Source organism: Ovis canadensis, chromosome 8 (genome assembly GCF_042477335.2).
Source record: "Ovis canadensis isolate MfBH-ARS-UI-01 breed Bighorn chromosome 8, ARS-UI_OviCan_v2, whole genome shotgun sequence".
Lineage (NCBI taxonomy): Eukaryota > Metazoa > Chordata > Mammalia > Artiodactyla > Bovidae > Ovis > Ovis canadensis.
The window spans coordinates 88446340-88465807 of record NC_091252.1 but is presented as its reverse complement, the minus strand read 5'-3'; the positions used below and the strand labels follow the sequence as shown (position 1 = coordinate 88465807).

The window sequence follows — 19468 nt, the reverse complement described above, 5'->3', positions numbered from 1 at the left end:
GAATAATACTAAAGACATGTTGGAAGGATTATTTGGTTATGTAATCCTTTAGAGAAGTAGAGAAAAAAAAATCCTTATATAATAAAGTTGATTATGTTTTCTTCACTGTATATAGGACCTGTAACCCTATTAATCATTATGTTCATTCTCAGGTTAATTATCAAAGCTGTCAACAGACTGGCAAAATTATAAATTGTAAATAAAAGACCAGTTATTAAAAACAAAAATTATCTCTTTAGGCTACTGACTGTAAGAACTTCTAATTAATACATCAAGACAAAAATAGCTTCCTAATAATTAAGGAGAGAAAAATAAATAAATTTGCACTGAAGCAAGGCAAATTACCAAATGGCTAAATAAAATAATACTCTTACATTTGCCTAGTTTTTAACAGCTTAAAAAGGATTTCATAGATTTATTTATCCAATGTTATCTCTTTGAGGTGAGCCAAGTGTATTATTATTCCTATTTTGTACATAAGGTCCAGGGCTTCCCAGGTGGCACAGTGCTAAAGAATCCACCTGCCAGGGCGGGAGACATAGGAGACTTAGTTTCAATTCCTGAGTCAGGAATATCCCCTGGAGGAGGGCATGGCAACCTACTCTAGTATGCTTGCCTGAAAAATTCCATGGACAGGGGAGCCTGGTGGGCTACAGTCCATCCTGAGTTTGCAAAGAGTTGGACATGACTTAGCAACTGGGCACACACACACACAGACACACAGAGAGTGATGAAAAGATTGGACCACACAGAAACAAAAACTAAAGGGGCTCATTTAAAGTAACAGAGACCAGGACGTTACCCTACCCGTACCCATACCACCACCCAAGACTGATAGAGTGATCCGTGTGTGGATCATGACAGGGAGGTGGAAATCTTTTTCACAGAATGGAGACATTATCCAAGCTTAAAATATTTTTCAGTTTTCTTCATGCTGAGCCCCAAGGCCTACACATCTGCATACCTAGTTCTGGGGATGTACTTCTGAATATGATCATATAACCAGGTCTCCGTATACTACAGCTGCTCACATCACCCCAACATAGGTTTACACCTTCTCCATGACTCCTAGCCAATGACCCGCCTTCAGCACTGGGCTGAGAGTCAGTAGGCTCAAAAGTCTCGGGTTCTAATTCCGCTTCTGGCCTTTCTGTGACCTGAGACACGTTGTATGACTTAAATCTCTCACTTGTTCATCCATAAAATGTTGATAGCAGTCTCAACCTGGCTCAAGGTGCTTTCAAAATTTTCTAATGAATTTAAAATATGAGTTAGGATTATGGTTAAGTATGACCTCTCTATCATCATCTCATTTTCTTTTTAGAACATTTCATGGTGGTGGTGGAGATGGTTTAGTCGCTAAGTTGTGTCTAATTCTTATGAACCCATGGACAATAGCCCACCAGGCTCCTCTGTTCATGAAACTTTGCAGGCAAGAATACTGGACTGGGTTGCCATTTCCTTCTCCAGAGGGTCTTCCTGACCCAGGGATTGAACCAGGATCTCCTACACTGCAGGCCGATTCTTTACCAATTGAGCTACCAGGGAAGCCCGGACATTTCGTGCTGACCATTATAAACGCAAATCCTAAGGAAGATGAGGAATTGACTCATGAAAAAAAAACCCATACAGTGTTTCTGAATCACTTGAATCAGAGTATTTTAGGGAGAAAGGGAGGTTAATGGAGATTCTCGTTTCTTTCATTTGAAGAAACTGAGACCCTATGGGAGTTTCTCACTTGCACAAAGTGGCTCAACTTAATGGTCACAGAAGTGGAGCTAAATCTCAGATACTGGGGTCCAGAACACCATTCTATCGCATTTCATCCCAGAGACTAGGACTGTGAACCTTTTCCAATAGCAAGATAAATGAATTTAAGGATATAAGTCATGTTACCATTTCCAATGTATATTTCTTTCCTTGTAGCTTGTTGAAAAAAAATTCCATGTTGCCATTTCCTTATCTAGTATGTAATCAAATTTTGTATTTTTTAAGTTACACTCACCTCTCATGGAATGAGAAGAGAATTTTAAAAAGTTAAATGTAGGAAGAAATATCATTCTGGCAACCCTCTCCTGAGAACAATAAGCTTTTTGGATTAGTAAAAGGTTTTTTGGGGTTATGAGACTATCATGGCTCAATTTCAGTGCACCCCAGAGTTCCATAACAGAATAATTTAAGATGACTATTTCTTCATCTTTTAGGATCTGGAAGACTTGATTAAAGCAAAAGAGAAAGAGGTAGAGAAAATTGAGCAGAATGGACTTGCTTTGGTTCAGAACAAGAAAGAAGAAGTCTCTGGCACTGTCAGGAGCACGCTTCAGGAGCTCAACCAAACTTGGGCAAATTTAGACCACATGGTAATGTTGCTTGTGGAGAGTTGGCTCCAAGACTGCGCTTACCATCTTGTGTCCAAATGTGAATGTGACGTGGGCTTTGATTTTCATAAAGTAACTGAAGAAATAATCACTGAATCTAAACAGTGTGTATTTATACTGTTAAGTCCACTTTGTTAACCTTTCAAAAAGAGTCTAGCTTCAGATGTTTCCTATAATTAACATTATTATGGACATTCCTTTCTCAATAATCTTATCTATTCCTGGTCTATCAATACCATTTAGGCACAGATGGTTCTCAAATGTGTATACTCAGGTTGAACTTCTCTGCTAAACTCAGTCAGGGACAGACAGAGAGGGAAGTCCTCTATCGTCTCCACTCACGTGGCCAGTAGACATCTCAAGCTTCCTGCCCAGCTCCCATCAGTCCCCCTCAAACCTACGCTTTCTGCCATCTCAGTTCATGACAATTCTACCCATCCAGTAGCATGGGCTGAAACCCTTGGAGTTGTTCTTCATTCCCCTCTTTCTCTCAGACCCACCTCTAGTCCATCAGCAGTCTTGTCAGCCCTATTTCAGGATAGACTAGACTCTGACCTCTGTCCCTATCTGTGCAGCCAACACCTAGGTCTAAGTCACCTCTTCATCCCTCAGTTTCCTCATCTGTAAGATAAGTGAAGATTCCATCTACCTCAAAGGTTGTTACCAGGATGAAATGAGTTAATGAATGTAAAACACTCAGTTAATATGTTTCCTAAATGGTGGTACTAAATATATTGAGCTTTTATCACTTTTATATGTATATTTTATGCTGCTGCTGCTAAGTCGCTTCAGTTGTGTCTGACTCTCGGCAACCCCATAGACGGCAGCCCACCAGGCTCCGCCATCCCTAGGATTCTCCAGGCAAGAACACTGGAGTGTGTTGCCATTTCCTTCTCCAATGTATGAAAGTGAAAAGTGAAAGTGAAGTCACTTAGTCATGTCTGACTCTTCACGACCCCATGGACTGCAGCCTACCAGGCTCCTCCGTCCATGGGATTTTCCAGGCAAGAGTACTGGAGTGGGGTGCCATTCCCTTCTCCGATATATTTTATAAACAATATATATAATATATATACATATTATAAAAATAAATATATATGTATATTCATATAAATATATATAGATACTATAGGCTCAGATCATGAACTCCTTATTACAAAATTCAGACTTAAATTGAAGAAAGTAGCGAAAACCATTAGACCATTCAAATGTGATCTAAATCAAATCCCTTATAATTATACAGTGGAAGTGACAAATAGATTCAAGGGATTAGATCTGATAGAGTGCCTGAAGAACTATGGGTGGAGGTTTGTCGCATTGTATAGGTGGTGGTGACCAAAACCATCCCCAAGAAAAAAATATACAAAAAGGCAAGATAGTTGTCTGAGGAGGCCTTACAAATAGCTGAGAAAAGAAGAGAATTGAAAGGCAAAGGAGAAAAGGAAAGACACACCCATCTGAATGCAGAGTTCCAAAGAATAGCAAGGAGAGATAAGAAAACCTTCATCAGTGATCACGGCAAAGATATAGAGGAAAACAATACAATGGGGAAAACTAGAGATATCTTTAAGAAAATCAGAGATACCAAGGGAACATTTCATGCAAAGATGGACTCAATAAAGACAGAAACAGTATGGACCCAACAGAAGCAGAAGATGTTAAGAAGAGAACTATACAAAGAATATGCCTATACAAGAATACACCAAAGAACTATACAGAAAAGATCTTCATGACACAGGTAACCATGATGGTGTGATCACTCATCTAGAGCCAGACATCCTGGAATGTGAAGTCAAGTGGGCCTTAGGAGGCATCACTACGAACAAAGCTAGTGGAGGTGATGGGATTCCAGTTGAGCTATTTCAAATCCTGAAAGATGATGCTGTGAAAGTGCTGCACTCAATATGCCAGCAAATTTGGAAAACTCAGCAGTCACCACAGGACTGGAAAAGATCTGTTTTCATTCCACTATCAAAGAAAGGCAAAACCAAAGAATGTTCAAACTACCACACAATTGCACTCATCTCACACACTAGCCAAGTAATGCTCAAAATTCTCCAAGAAAGGCTTCAACAATACGTAAATTGAGAACTTCCAGATGTTCAAGCTGGTTTTGGAAAAGGCAAAAAAACCAGAGATCAAATTGCCAACATCCATTGGATCATAGAAAAAGCAAGAGAGTTCCAGAAAAACATCTGCTTTATTGACTACACCAAAGCCTTCGTGCGGATCACTACAAACTGTGGAAAATTCTTTAAGAGATGGGAATATCAGACCACCTTACATGCCTCCAGAGAAATCTGTATTCAGGTCAAGAAGCAACAGTTAGAACCTGACATGAAACAACAGACTGGTTCCACATTGAAAAAGGACTACATCAAGGCTGTATAGTGTCATGCTGCATATTTACCAAAGTGCAGAGTACATCATGCAAAAGTGTGGACTGGATGAAGCACAAGCTGGATTCGAGATTGTGGAGAGAAATATGAATAACCTCAGATATGCAGATGACACCACCCTTATGGCAGAAAGTGAAGAGGAACTAAAGAGCCTCTTGATGAAAGTGAAAGAGGAGAGTGAAAAAGCTGGCTTAAAACTCAGCATTTAGAAAACAAAGATCATGTCATCCAGTCCATCATTTCATGGCAAGTAGATTGGAAAACAGTGGAAACAGTGACAAGACTTACTTTCTCGGCCTCCAAAATCACTGCAGATGGTGACTGCAGCCATGAAATTAAAAAACGCTTGCTCCTTGGAAGAAAACCTATGACCAACCTAGACGGCATATTAGAAAGCAGACACATTACTTTGCCAGCAAAGGTCCATCTAGTCAAAGCTGTCGTTTTTCCAGTAATCATGTATGGATGTGAAAGTTGGACCATAAAGAAAGCTGAGCACTATAGAATTGATGCTTTTGAACTGTGGTGTTGGAGAAGACTCTTGAGAGTCCCTTGGACTGCAAGGAGATCAAACCAGTCAATCCTAAAGGAAATCAGTTGTGAATATTCATTGGAAGGACTGATGCTGAAACTCCAATACTTTGGCCACCTGATGCAAAGGACTGACTCATTTGAAAAGACCCTGATGTTGAGTAAGATTGAAGGCAGGAGGAGAAGGAATTGACAGAGGATGAGATGGTTGGATGATATCACCAACTCAATGGACTTGAGTTTGAGCAAGCTCCAGGAGCTGGCGATAGACAGGGAAGCCCGGTGTGCTGCAGTCCATGGGGTTGCAAAGAGTCAGACATGACTGAGCAACTGAACTGAACTGAAGTGATACTATAGGTCAAGGTTATATGTGTAACCTTTTTAAGCATTTTAATTTAGACTATGTGATCACATGTATGAAAGGCTTAAATTTCAACATTGCTACATTTTTACTTTAAAAACATATTTTATAACTTTTTGTTTTAATGTATAATTTTTTTTTAATTTGAGTTTGCTTGCAATGCCTGAAACCCCAGTGAAGTTCTTAAATGTTAATGTCTTTTCCACCAAAGGAATATATATTTTATCATGTAAAATAGTATGCAATTATAAGAAGTCTCTGTCTTCTGAAAGGTTGGCCAACTCAAGATCCTGTTGAAATCTGTGCTTGACCAGTGGAGCCACCATAAAGTGGCATTTGATGAGATAAACAGTTGCCTCATGGAGGCCCGATACTCTCTTTCTCGATTCTGTCTGCTCACTGGCTCTTTAGAAGCTGTGCAAATTCAGGTGGACAGTCTTCAGGTAAGGAGTGAATTGACCCCATCCTTAGCATTCTTTTTAATTAGAGAAATTTTTTTAAAAAGTGAACAAATTCAAACATCGTGCTGGAATGTTGGTCTATATTGTTTGCATTTAATTATTTTCAAAATATTCAAAATTAATTTTACTTTATTTGTTACATAATCAAACTTACCTGTGGATACCAGATTTTGGAATAGCTGGTATATAAGTAAATGATTTTTTAAATTATATGAATATCCTGATGGATGTATTTTATCAAATGACTTTATACCCAAATCCATCTTCTGTATCTATTATCACTGCCTTTTATGTCTTCCCTTTCTCTTTTTTTTTAATCCTGCTTTCCCAAACATATTCTAAGGGATTTAAAAGAAGACAGAAAGAAAAATAGCAAAAGAGTAAATTGTTAAACCATTAAGTTATTTTCTTTGCTTTCAGCAAAATGTCAGTTGTCTCTCCAATGCATGCACGTCATCCCCATTTTCTAGCACTTTCTGCTTTGTTTCCTGTGTGTCTGTTATCATGTCCTTCATCCAGAAGAACATGACTGTTGTTGGCCTTAAAAAGCACAATCTCCTCACTCAGGCCACCGCCCTCAGTTGATTGCTACCCTCATCCCCTATGTTCCTGGGCACTGGGCACTCTTCACCTGCTACTGATCTTTCTCCCCGGCTGAATGGTGCAGCCGATGGCATGGGCATGGCAGGCCTAAGGGATGAGGGGTCAGCAAGAGCCCAGCATGGACCCTCCTTACCTCGACTTACATCTCTCACTTGGCAATCAAAGTTTATATGTTGCTGATCTATCTGATGTGCAGACTTGCTGAAGATAATGTCCTTTTTTCAGGAGGCAGGAAGGATAAAATGAGTTATGTACAGTTACATGTGAAACCTTAAATAATTATTGTAAATACTAAAAATCATTAAAACTTATTTTGAGACTGCTGCTGCTGCTGCTGCTGCTAAGTCGCTCCAGTCGTGTCTGACTCTGTGCGACCCCATAGACGGCAGCCCACCAGGCTCCCCCGTCTGGAGTGGGTTGCCATTTCCTTCTCCTATGCATGAAAATGAAAAGTGAAAATGAAGTCGCTCAGTCGTGTCTGACTCTTCGCGACCCCATGGACTGCAGCCTACCAGGCTCCTCCGCCCAGGAGATTTTCCAGGCAAGAGTACTAGAGTGGGTTGCCATTGCCTTCTCCAATTTTGAGACTAGTAAGTTTAAAAACACATTTTATACCTTTGAGGAGAAACACCTTTTAATTTAGCCTACTCTGTTTCACCTCTTCTATCTTAAGATATGAAAGAACTCAGGGTCTATTCCTCATGTGTTTTGATTTGATGGCGACCAGAAAGCAGTGTCAGGTAGGGGTGGATTTTTGCAGCCTGATTTCCCTGAGGAGTTTTACTAAGAACTGAATCTGTCCTTTCAGCATTTCCTGGGAAATATCCTTCTTCACTGGTTCTTGGTGGAAGACTCCGCCAAGCCTATAACCTGTGTAATAAAGATTCTTTGCCAGGAAGAACACTCAGAGCTAGAGCTTAGATGGTACTCAGAAAAGCTAGGGGGCTTCCTGAGCTAGGGCGGCTCAGTGTGTAAAGAATTTGCCTGCAATGCTGGTGACGCAGGAGACTCGGGTTTGATCCTTGGGTGGAGAAGATCCCCTGGAGTAGGGCATGGCAACCCACTCCAGTATTCTTGCCTGGAGAATCCCATGGACAGAAGAACATGACGGACTACAGTCCACAGGGTCGCAAAGAGTCAGACTGTCACGACTGAAGCAACTGAGCATGCACGCGTGCAGAAAAGCTATGATATCTTAAACTGTCATTATCAGAAGTTTCTGGTAGAGCAGCTCTCGGTAAGTGATAGAATACAGATCTGGATTTTGATCTTGAGCAGCGAAGAGAACCACGATGTGCCAGGTTACACACCCACCAGCCCCGCGGCTTCCTCCTGGATGATGAACACGGGTTCCCTGTGTGAACTTTCCTGGCAGAATTACCCATCCCACTCCAAGGCTCAACTGTTAAGAGTCCCTCCTCACACCCACAAGAAGAAACTCATTAAAAAGGAAAAATGCTTATCTAAAGGAAAGCTATGAAGCATTGGGGCAAAAGTCACAGTTTATGTATTTTATGTGCATATTTTCGTATTGTATGAAAGCAGCTATATTACTTTAAAATTTGATCATTCGAATTTTTAGACTCTAGCATGTCATCTGTGGCCTTTTCTTTGGGCAGAATCTTCAAGATGATCTAGAAAAACAGGAAAAGAGCTTGCAGAAGTTTGGCTCTGTGACCAATCAACTTTTAAAAGAGTGTCACCCACCTGTGACAGAAACTCTTACGAATACACTAAAAGAAGTCAACATGAGGTATGGAATATACTGGTTTTACAGTGTTGCTCATTATTTATATCACAGTCTAATTATAAATAACGATACAATTAAAACCCTAACATTTTGAACTTGAGCCTTATAGGCTCTATTCTATTAATATTTTTATTTTCACAAAATGAATTTAAGGAGAAACAAATGTAGTCAAGATGGGGCTTCTCAGGTGACTCACTGGTAAAAAAAATCTGCCTATAGTGTGGGAGACCTGGGTTCAATCCCTGGGTCGGGAAGATCCACTGGAGAAGGAAATGGCAACCCACTCCAGTATTCTTGCCTGGGAAATTGCGTGGACATAGGAGCCTGGCGGGCTATGACTGCACACACACACACACACACACACACACACAAATGCAGTGAAGACATTTGGAAAGGAGTTATAACTGCAATATACCCCAAGATTGACCCCTTTTCTACTATCTACCCTTGAAATATGACTGTGAAATGTTACTTTTTATTACGTTAAATAGAAACGAGACATCTGCATTATTTCCATATTCACATGAACCAGGATCATGAAAAATAAAATAGCAAATAACAGCATTTGGTGAGAGGTGGGAATCAACCCATGAGTGTTGGCTATCGTTTCCAGATGGAATAACTTGCTGGAAGAGATTGCCGAGCAGCTGCGTGCCAGCAAGGCCCTACTTCAGCTTTGGCAGAGATACAAGGACTACTTCAAACAGTGTGCTGCTACAGTTCAACAACAGGAGGGACGAACCAACGAGTTCCTGAAGGCAGCCACCGACAAGGACATCAGTGATGATGAAGTTGCCACCTGGATCCAAGATTGCAATGTACGTTCAAGAACTATCGCGAGTTCTCAACTTGCCAGGCTTAGACTTCTCAAGTTTAACAGAGCGAGTGCTGCTGTGTGTAAGCTTTTGTTATTGCTCTGTGTGGGACAGCTTTCCAAAAATAATTGTTTCAAATATCAGAGAGCCTGCTAGGTTTTCAGAACCAGTTGCACATGTATCAGAGTCAAAGAGATCCCCTCCCATTGCTTTCTTTTTAAAGAGTCATTTTCCCATTTTTCCTAATAGAATACAGTCCGTGTGAAAGACTCAGGATCTCTATTTTATAGAGATGGCCAATATAAGAAATGACTGTATGAAAAGTAATGTTACATCTTTCAAAAATCCACTGTTAAAAGATATCGTCCAGTTAGGGCCATTATCTCTTATGTAAGCCTCAACACAATAATTTCTTCTAAGAATTTAATGGTAAGAAGAAGTCTTTCTCTCCTGATTTATGAGTATACTTCTTTTTAATAGCTTTTTAATATTTCTCTTTTTCACTGCAGCTGCCAATAACCTACTTAAAGTTTTCAGGAATTATTCTTCTCTCATTTCACCTATCACATGCCTCTTACTGTTTGCCCTGTGTCTTTATTTTAATGAACTTATTTCAAAGACCTTCTGATAAACTTTCCCAAATCAGTTTATTAGAATTAGGCAGGTTGTAAAAGACATATAAATAAAAGTTTAACTCGTTCTAAGGCCTTCACATGAAAAATGAATAATCCCTTGAAAGCTAGAGTTTAAGTTTTACTGTAAAGTTAATTCAGTGTTTTGTTTTTTTTTCTCTTTCCACATAGCTCATCTTTATGAGATTTTTCATTTTCCATTTTCAGTCCTCCTGAGTTGAGAGATCTTGTTTTATAGTCAAGGGCGCCAAATGATGGCTGTGAATTTTCTGATCTCTCTGTCAGGCTTAAAGTTGTCCTTTGCTTTTCCCCTCTCACTGAAGTCCCCAGGCAGGCTCTGCTCTTTCCATCTATCTGTGAGTCATCAGCAACGGGTAGAGAAGAACCAGTCAGTTGTCATCCCTAAGTGGTAGATGGAACTGAAAGAGGGAATTTCCACCAGCTTGTTATTTGGAGTATATACGGGGGTCCCACAAAGCATGGAGGCAAGAGATGCAGCGAAAAAGGATGGAGCCCGCTCTTGCTGCTGCCCACAGAGCCGTACCTAGGCTTCCAAGCCCACCGGCCAGGGAGGGGGGTACTGTAACCACTAGGGTGTGACCACACACGCAGCTCCTCCCTGTGTGTCTAAATATATTAAGTCCTAGAAGGTAAAATGTAGCACTGGATTTTCAACTTGATATCAATTACATGAAGAGGCAAGGGGAAAAAACAACAAAACTGCCAAAATATTTCTAGTGATTGGCTCTACTTGTAGTTAATTTTTTTTTTCTTCTTTAAGTAAGTTTTTCTGCATTTCCTCTATGTCTTACAAGGAACCTATGTGGCTTTTATAATCAGAATAGCACTTTTTTAATGTTAATACGCACGTTTTTAAAAATGGAATTCAATTCTTATTTTTTTTTCCCCCTTGCAGGGAGAGGTTATTTAGTGTAATAATTGGACAAATAAGAATGAGTGTCTGTAATTGTTTACAATAATGAGTACACTTAACCTATTGTTTCATGATGTGCATATTTTCATCTTCTGTAGGACCTCCTCAAAGGATTGGGGCCGATTCAGGATTCTCTTGTAGTTCTTCATGAGCTGGGAGGGCAACTCAAGCAACAAGTGGATGCTTCAGCAGCATCAGCCATTCAGTCCGATTGGCTCTCTTTGAAGCAACAATCACATGCCCTAGAACAGGCTCTCTGCAAACAGCAGACTGTGTTACAGGTACAGAGCTTATATTCAGCGGATGTTACGAATTAGGCATCCTGTAAAACCTGGGCGTAAATAGGAAAAGGAGAACTTTCATCATCAAAACAATGCTTCGTTCAAGATAAAAAAAATTAAAAATAAACAAATTTGAAAGTTCCAGTGGGGTCAAGGAAAGCTGGGAGTCTTGCCCTGTTCTCTATCATATAATTTTGCCCTAAAATCAGTGATTTGTTCCATGGCAAAATGTGTTCAATTAATAAATGTTAAGTAATGTTAATGTTAACACTCATGGTTACATCAGCTTTTGTAAGAATCAATATATCTCTCTTGATAATGTATTTTAAATAACTTTAATTGGTTAATCAATGGTACATAAAATTATTCTAAGCTTTAGGAAAATTACATTAATACAAAGAAGAAAGTGTAAATCATGGCAACCTTGTCTTTTTAGAAATGACATCTGGAGAATGGCAATTTGATGCAAGAATATGAAAAATAATTTTAACATCCACTTGCCCTTTCCCTAGATTTCTAAATACCAATTTTCTTTTGTGGAAACAAAGGCTGGCGTTCTTGACTATGAAACCTTTACCAAGAGTTTAGAAGCTTTGGAGACTTGGATAGTAGAAGCTGAAGAAATACTACAAGGGCAGGACCCTAGCCACTCATCTGACCTCTCGACCATCCAGGAAAGAATGGAGGAGCTGAAGGTAAGTGTGTTCAAATCCTTGTCCCAGATCTAGCTTCTGCTGCTTCTTTTTTTATTTTGGCCAAGCATGTGCATTTTAATTGGTTGAAATTTTACTTCCTCTACCAGGGAATCGAGCCCATGCCTCCTACAGTGAAGTCGCAGAGTCTTAATCACTGGTGCGCCAGGAAAGTCCCCCAGGTCTATCCTCTATGCTCAGAATCTTACGGGTAACTCAGAACTCCTGACATAGGCCTGCCGTTTGTTCCCAAGAGAGTTCTTGCCAGCTCTCCTTCCTGTTCTCTTGAGAGGGCTGATGTCTGTGAGCACAGCGGATGCCATGGTCCGTGATGAGGGACCCCAGGAGCAGTGCCTGTCTGCATCTCATTCTTCTTCCTCCTCCCCCTGGTCCCTCCTCACACCTAGTCCATGACCTCCGTCAATGTTCTTAAACCTTTCGGCTTCATCGCTACCTTCATCCGCTCCTAGTTCAAGTTGCCCAGTCTCTCTCGGGGGCCAAGGCCAAGCTCCAACCTCCATGGACCTCCTTGAATCTCTCTCTCTCTCCCTCCATCCCATAATGCTACAATGATCTTTTCCTTTTGCAGGGATTTACTTAATTATGAACTATATTAAAGTAAGTAAAATAATACAATAGACATGACCATTTTTATTATTATATTATCCCTCTGCTTAAACCCTCTGTGGGTTCCCATTGCTCTCAGGGTAAAGATGTGGTGAAGTATCAAAACGAGAAATACCCAGCTTCCACCCTCCTAAGGATCTCATCTTCACCGCCATCCATGTCACTCTCCAGCCACTGGGGAGCTGCGATGTTTCCCAGCATCTCTGGGCAGGATGTGCCCTGGCTTCCTTCTTCCTGGAATTCATTCCTTATCCCCACCAACCCCATGCCCACCGAAAGGAATCAGCTCCTGGTCCTTTCGTTCAATGGCGCTCTCAGAAAGCCTCCCCTTCTGTCCATGATCAGGCTCCCCAGCAACACACTGTCAGACCTACTGTTCTTTTTCTTCAGTTTCATTGTATCTTCTAATGACACTCGTATGATTAACTGACTTCTGTTCTCTCCACTACTGGAATAGTGTCTTATACTCTGTGAGCACCATGTCAGTTTTGTTCACTGCTGATACGTACCCGTGGAAATTCTGGCATCTAACAGGTCGCTTTTGACTTTGACAGTTGGAAAGATTGATTCTCTCTCGGGGTTATGAGCCTTTTTTCAGAGGACATAAAGTGGAAACACGCACAGCCAAAGGTGGCCGGACCTTTTCTTCTTCCTATAGCCAGTTTCCTCAATGGAGTTAAGAATACCCACAGGAAAAGGCAGGACAGGCAGCTTTGTCCTGTGTGTGGAAGGGCAAAAGAAATCAGAAAGCATAGACTGCTTTCTCAGTTGAATCTCACCAACTTTGGGATGGGGTCAAGAAGCTAAAGCTAAAGCTCTTGAGATGACACATGGTAATTTCAGAGTTTAAGTGAGTTTGTGTTGTATCCAGGGAGAACCCATCAAGTGTTGCTTATCTGGCTCTCTCATGAGCTGGGTGGTCTTAAGCAATTTCCTTAAAGAGTCTGTGCCTCATATTTCTTGTTGTAAATCAGGAATAGTAGTGGTTCTTACCTTATGGAATTGTTTTGAGGATGAAACGAGTTATTATCTGTAAAGCTCTTGCAACAGTGCTTGGTTTATAAGGGCTCAAAAAGATGTTAGCTATTACTGCTATAACTATTATTATTATTAAATAATAATGGAGTAGATTAACACAGATAAATGACATATAAAGGGTAAGAAATAAGTTTTTTCAGTCATCAACACAATTTTCGTCCTTTATCAGTTCAAGCAAGCATTACTGCTGAGTAAGTGATGCAAGTAAATAACACATGTAAACTACTAAGCATTCAGTAGAGGACAGCGAGTAGCTGTGCAGCAGTAGCAGCAGCAGCACTGAAAGCTGTTGGGGAGATGCCGTTTTGCTTTCTTTGTGACTCTGGAGATGGCAAGTGGGTGCCTAGAAATGCAGAGGAGACCAAAGACCAGCTTCTCCCTGAAATCAGAAGTTCACTGTCCACTCTGAAAGTCCTCTGCCTTTTCTGACTGTGGTGCTAAACCTACTTTTGCATCTTGCTTCCAGGGACAGATGCTGAAATTCAGCAGCATGGTCCCAGATTTAGACCGTCTGAATGAGCTTGGATACAGGCTGCCCCTGAACGATAAAGAAATCAAAAGGGTGCAGAATCTGAATCGGCACTGGGCTCTGATCTCCTCCCAGACTACGGAAAGATTCAGGTAGCGTAACCCAGAGACGTTTCGGCCACTCTGAAATATCCGTACAGATAAGTTCATGATTTGTGTATATTTATACATTCTAGGTCTTTCCAGTGATACAAAAATTTGAACTAAAAGTGGGCAACTCAAATTGTGATACGGTTTCCCATGTTGAATGTAGTGAAGAATGTTTAATCTTGTTTTTATCAAAAAATAAAGCTTTTATATATGCTTTACCCTCTGAGCCACCAAGGAAACCCTTTATATAAGAATATGTAAAAGATATATAATTTTATCACTAAAATATTTTTCTTCGATTTTCTTTTTATTTTTTAAAACACTTTACTACCTCATGGGAGAGCTTTGTAGAGGTCAAATTAAAATTGGAGGCAGAGAATATTTAATCTAGTTTTATGTGCTACAGGCATAAGAAAAAAGCAGCAACATCGTCATTCTTTTTCTTTTGTTCTGTCAGTAAGTTACAGTCATTTTTGTTACAACATCAGACTTTCTTGGAAAAATGTGAAACATGGATGGAATTCCTAGTTCAAACGGAACAAAAGTTAGCAGTAGAGATTTCAGGCAATTATCAGCATCTTTTGGAGCAGCAGAGAGCACATGAGGTAAGTTATGCCAGTACTGTTTTGGCTGATAAAACAGTGTTAGGCCTTTGGAAGGTGCTGCAAAGTGCCGTGTGGAAGAAAGTCCTATACTGTGCACTGAGTCTGCTCAGATGCATGCCATGTTTTTTTCGTCTTTTTTAAGCTTGAAGTTTTGATATCTTAATCCCCAAAATGTGATTGGTTATAAGCATGGGACAGGCTTCAATACCCTGCAAGGTATCATGTCAGAATTACGGTAAGATAATTTCCAAGTTGAGTGACATACTACAATAATATTTCTGAGGCTAGTTGCTTAGAGATTACACTTTGGTCAAAAATCTTTAATAAATTAAAATTGTGAGTTCTAGATGCCCATCAGCAGATGAATGGATAAGAAAGCTGTGGTATATATACACAATGGAGTATTACTCAACCATTACAAAGAAAACATTTGAATCAGTTCTAATGAGGTGGATGAAACTGGAGCCTATTATACAGAGTGAAGTAAGCCAGAAAGAAAAACCCAATACAGTATACTAACACATATATATGGAATTTAGAAAAATGGTAATGATAACCCTGTATGTGAGACAGCAAAAGAGACACAGATGTATAGAACAGACTTTTGGACTCTGTGGGAAAGGGTGGGATGATTTGGGAGAATGGCATTGAAACATATATACTATCATGTAAGAAACGAATCGCCAGTCTGTGTTCGATACAGGATACAGGATACTTGGGGCTGGTGCACGGGGAAGATCCAGAGAGATGATATGGGGTGGGAGGTGGGAGTGGGGCTCAGGACTGGGAGCTCATGTACACCCATGGCGGATTCATGTCAATGTATGGCAAAACCAATACAGTATTGTAAAGCAAAGTAAAGTAAAAATAAAAATTTAAAAAAATAATAAAAAATAAAATAAAATTGTGAGTTCTTTAAAAAGCACATACATATTTTATACTAGAAAATCAAGCTACCAAACATCTCTCAGTGTACTTCCTGATCAAATTGCATTATAATTCTTTTTCAAGAAACATCTAGAGAGAATTAGATCCAGAAAGCAAATTAATAAATTTGCTGTTAGTCTCTATTTTGCTGTTTACTGGTATAACTAAGTTGCTCCATGTGTTTATGAAATACACACAAAAGGAGATCCAGGATTCCTAGGGCAGAGAAAAGCTAAAAGCTGGAAACTTGTTAATGAGTATGGAGCTTTGGGAGGGGATTGTGAAAATACTCTAAAATTGATTGTGGTGATAGTTGTGTAACTGTAAATATAAGAAAAATTATTGTATACTTTAATCAAGTGAGTTATAGGATATAGAATTTTATCTCAATAAACCTGTTTAAAAAAACAGTGAAAATTTGAAAGTCTTAGTGGTGAAACAATTTTATTAACTAAGCTAAATTGAAAAACAGTGAGTTTATTAAAAATGATAGATTTTTTCCATTCTTCAACTTTTTAAAAGGTTTTAGAACTATTCTGTCTAAAAATGGACCATATTCTGCATATAAAATAAACCAGAATACAAATCATGTATTAACTAACTTTACTGGGTGATTTTGAAAGAAAGAAGGGAAACATAATTATACTTTTAGTCACAGTCTTAGTAAACAAAAACTAAACTGTATCTTTAAGTTTATCTTAACAGATAGTTTTTAAAATGTTCTTACATTGCAGGATTTTTTATATTAATGCAGCCTGATTCATCTGGAAGTGTTTTTCATAGTCTTGCTTAAACCAGAATTTTTGGAAAGTTTTTGGAGAACTGGTCACTAAAATTAGGAACTCTAAGTTATGTTTTTTTATTTATTTTTTTAATAACAGTTGTTTCAAGCAGAGATGTTCAGCCGTCAGCAGATTTTACACTCAATCATTTTTGATGGACAGCACCTTCTAGAACAAGGTCAAGTTGATGACAGGTAGGATCTTTGATATTGTATCACAAAGAAAGGTTCCAGTAAATTAGTCATTTTCTTTGAGCAGATTAGAGAACATATGCCTAAAGCAAGTGTCCTGCAAAGGACCCTCAGTGATTAGAGGAAAGACTTGTCTGAACTGCTGAAATGACTGAGTATTGAATCTCTTTAAAGAACCTCTGTTGTGTTATATGAAGGACATAGAGTAAGTGGAAATCACCTAGCCAACCTTTGCTAGTGGTCTGGAGGAGACTGGAATTAAAATAGATCAGAATGAATTGTGTCAATGATGTGTCAACAGATGCTGGTAAGATTCTCATACAGTTGCAGAAATTTTATTCCTCAGAGGAGCACAGAGGTCACTAGACCATCTCTCTTACTTACAAATGAAAAATTGAGGCCCAGAAACGTGAAGTCATTTGACCAAGGTCACATAACTAAGAAGCAACAGAATCAAGCCTAGCCCTTATGTACCTGGTTTGTACTCAGGAAAAGCCAGGTTTCCCTTACCATGATTTGGAAATGGTTTGCTACCTTAAGTCAGATTACACTCAGTCTGAAACCCTGCTTTCTCTTTATTACTTAACAAAGTATCTCTGTATTAAAAATGCAGAGGTAAAAACTAGCCCCTTTTTAGATTTATGGTATGTGAATTGGCAGCTTCGTCCTATGTTACCTTTCCTAGGAACAATATTTACTCTACCCAATCAATTTTCTATGGTGATATTTGGAATACAAACCTCATTTCTTTTATCACATTTGTATGTCTTTTCCATAATTAAGACCAGTTCAGTTCAGTTCATTTCAGTCACTCAGTAGTGTCCGACTCTTTGCAACCCCATGAATTGCAGCACGCCAGGCCTCCCTGTCCATCACCAACTACCGGAGTTCACCCAAACTCTTGTCCATTGAGTAGGTGATGCCATCCAGCCATCTCATCCTCTGTCATCCCCTTCTCCTCCTGCCCCCAATCCCTCCCAGCATCAGGGTCTTTTCCAATGAGTCAACTCTTTGCATGAGGTGGCCAAAGTATTGGAGTTTCAGCTTTAGCATCAGTCCTTCCAAAGAACAACCAGGACTGATCTCCTTTAGAATGGACTGGTTGGATCTCCTTGTAGTCCAAGGGACTCTCAAGAGTCTAGTTGTGATTATAATTAACTTAGTCCCCCCCACCCAAAATAGAAAATAAATCATTATTTTGATTAAGAGTGTGTTGGGTTTTTTTTTTTCATGTTTTGGAACCAATTTTAGTCTTAAGTGGATATTTCTTTGGAAGTACATGAAAGATTTTCATGGTTAAACTTGGAACAACAAAATTTGATGCCATATTTATTCCAAGGAAGCCAAACTTAAATGTGAGCTTAACTAAGAATTTAAGGCCTTTAGAATAAGACATATTCAAATGCAGTCAACTTATCTTTTGCTTTATCCTCCCTTCTCTGTGACAATATTATAAAAGCTCACATCATTAAGTAAAGTAAAATTTAAAATTCATGTGCAAGCCAACATCTATTCATTTTAAATGTTAGCAGGGAAAAACACCAAGGAGATGAAAATATGAGGATTGGATCTGAGGATAATTTTGGAACGTTGCTAGTGGGAAAAAAAAAATTCAAATGAGAGCATGTTAACAAATAAGAGAGGTCCTAGATTACCAAAGTGTTGTGTTTTAAAGGTTTGCTCATCCGTCTTGTTTTTGAGAGTTCAGGTTCAGCCCTGAGCCCAGTGTCAGATCTTGAGTAGTTCCTCATGCTGTCAGACAGCTCCAGACAGCTTGGTTCTACAAAGTGAAGATGAGGCTCCAGAGAGACCCTGAATGCTAGCCGATAGGGAAACAATATGTATGGTATTCTTCATTTTTACAGAACATCCTCAAGTCCTGGAGATGTTGTCAGAGATGACAGATGCTTGCATCGTTAAGGAAGTGTCATGAACCTAATTCATCATATTTGACCTGACAGATATGTCCACCTATTCTGATACACTCACTGTTTGAAAACACTGATAGTCTAACTGTTATTACTGTTTAACTTGTCATATTTAGTTCTATTGCAAATAGATGATAAACATCAGAATTTTCTTTCAGAAACAGAAGCACTGAATAACACATTTGGTTACAAAATCAAAGTTTTTAGTGTGTGTGTTAGTCTCTGAGTCATGTCCAATTCTTTGTGACCCCATGGACTGTAGCCCTCCAGGCTCCTCTGTCCATGGAGTTCTCCAGGCAAGAATACTGGAGTGAGTAGTCACTCCGTTTTCCAGGGGATCATCCCTACTCAGGAATGGAACCCATGTCTCTTAAATCTCCTGCATTGGCTGGCGGGTTCTTTACTGTCTTAGCCACCAGGGAAACTCAAGTTTATAGTAGCCCTGGGTAATATATCAAGAATATAGGAGTCCAGAATAATAAATCTAATTCAGATTAGAACCCATCCACAAGAAGAAAGAAAAGCAAAATGAGTAAAATAGAGAAACAGCAAGTAATGTTACACTTTAGTACTAAAATATATGACTAGAACTATAATCTGCTACAGTCTATTTGGTACTGGAGAAACCAGTTCTAGAGCCACAGTTGGCTGCTAAAGAAAACATAATTTAAAAAAAGAAAAAACCACCAACATTTTTTAAAGTTAGGAAACACAGAGGTAGGAAGAAGCAACTAAAAGTTCTGAGATTAGTCAGCCTTATATTGAGAAAGCTTAAATAAAATTTAATGTCTCTAAGTATATGGACAATCTTTATTCAAAAATGATGACTAGACAGTTTACATTTTTCTAAGAACGAGTAAAGTGGGCTTAAAATGTAGAAGGGATGTTTTAGAATGTGAAATAATTTGCTAAAGA

General features: G+C 39.2%; 1 protein-coding gene across 1 annotated transcript in view; it reads left to right on the top strand.

Annotated features, from left to right (window-relative positions):
- SYNE1 (spectrin repeat containing nuclear envelope protein 1) overlaps positions 1 to 19468 on the top strand; it is a 495298-nt gene that overhangs the window by 375762 nt on the left and 100068 nt on the right. The window contains exons 115-123 of the mRNA XM_069598737.1: positions 2205 to 2360; positions 5942 to 6112; positions 8353 to 8486; positions 9097 to 9301; positions 10963 to 11145; positions 11694 to 11840; positions 13969 to 14123; positions 14578 to 14725; positions 16534 to 16628. Of these exons, the coding sequence (XP_069454838.1) occupies positions 2205 to 2360; positions 5942 to 6112; positions 8353 to 8486; positions 9097 to 9301; positions 10963 to 11145; positions 11694 to 11840; positions 13969 to 14123; positions 14578 to 14725; positions 16534 to 16628 (1394 nt within the window). The remainder of the gene's footprint in view (positions 1 to 2204; positions 2361 to 5941; positions 6113 to 8352; positions 8487 to 9096; positions 9302 to 10962; positions 11146 to 11693; positions 11841 to 13968; positions 14124 to 14577; positions 14726 to 16533; positions 16629 to 19468) is intronic.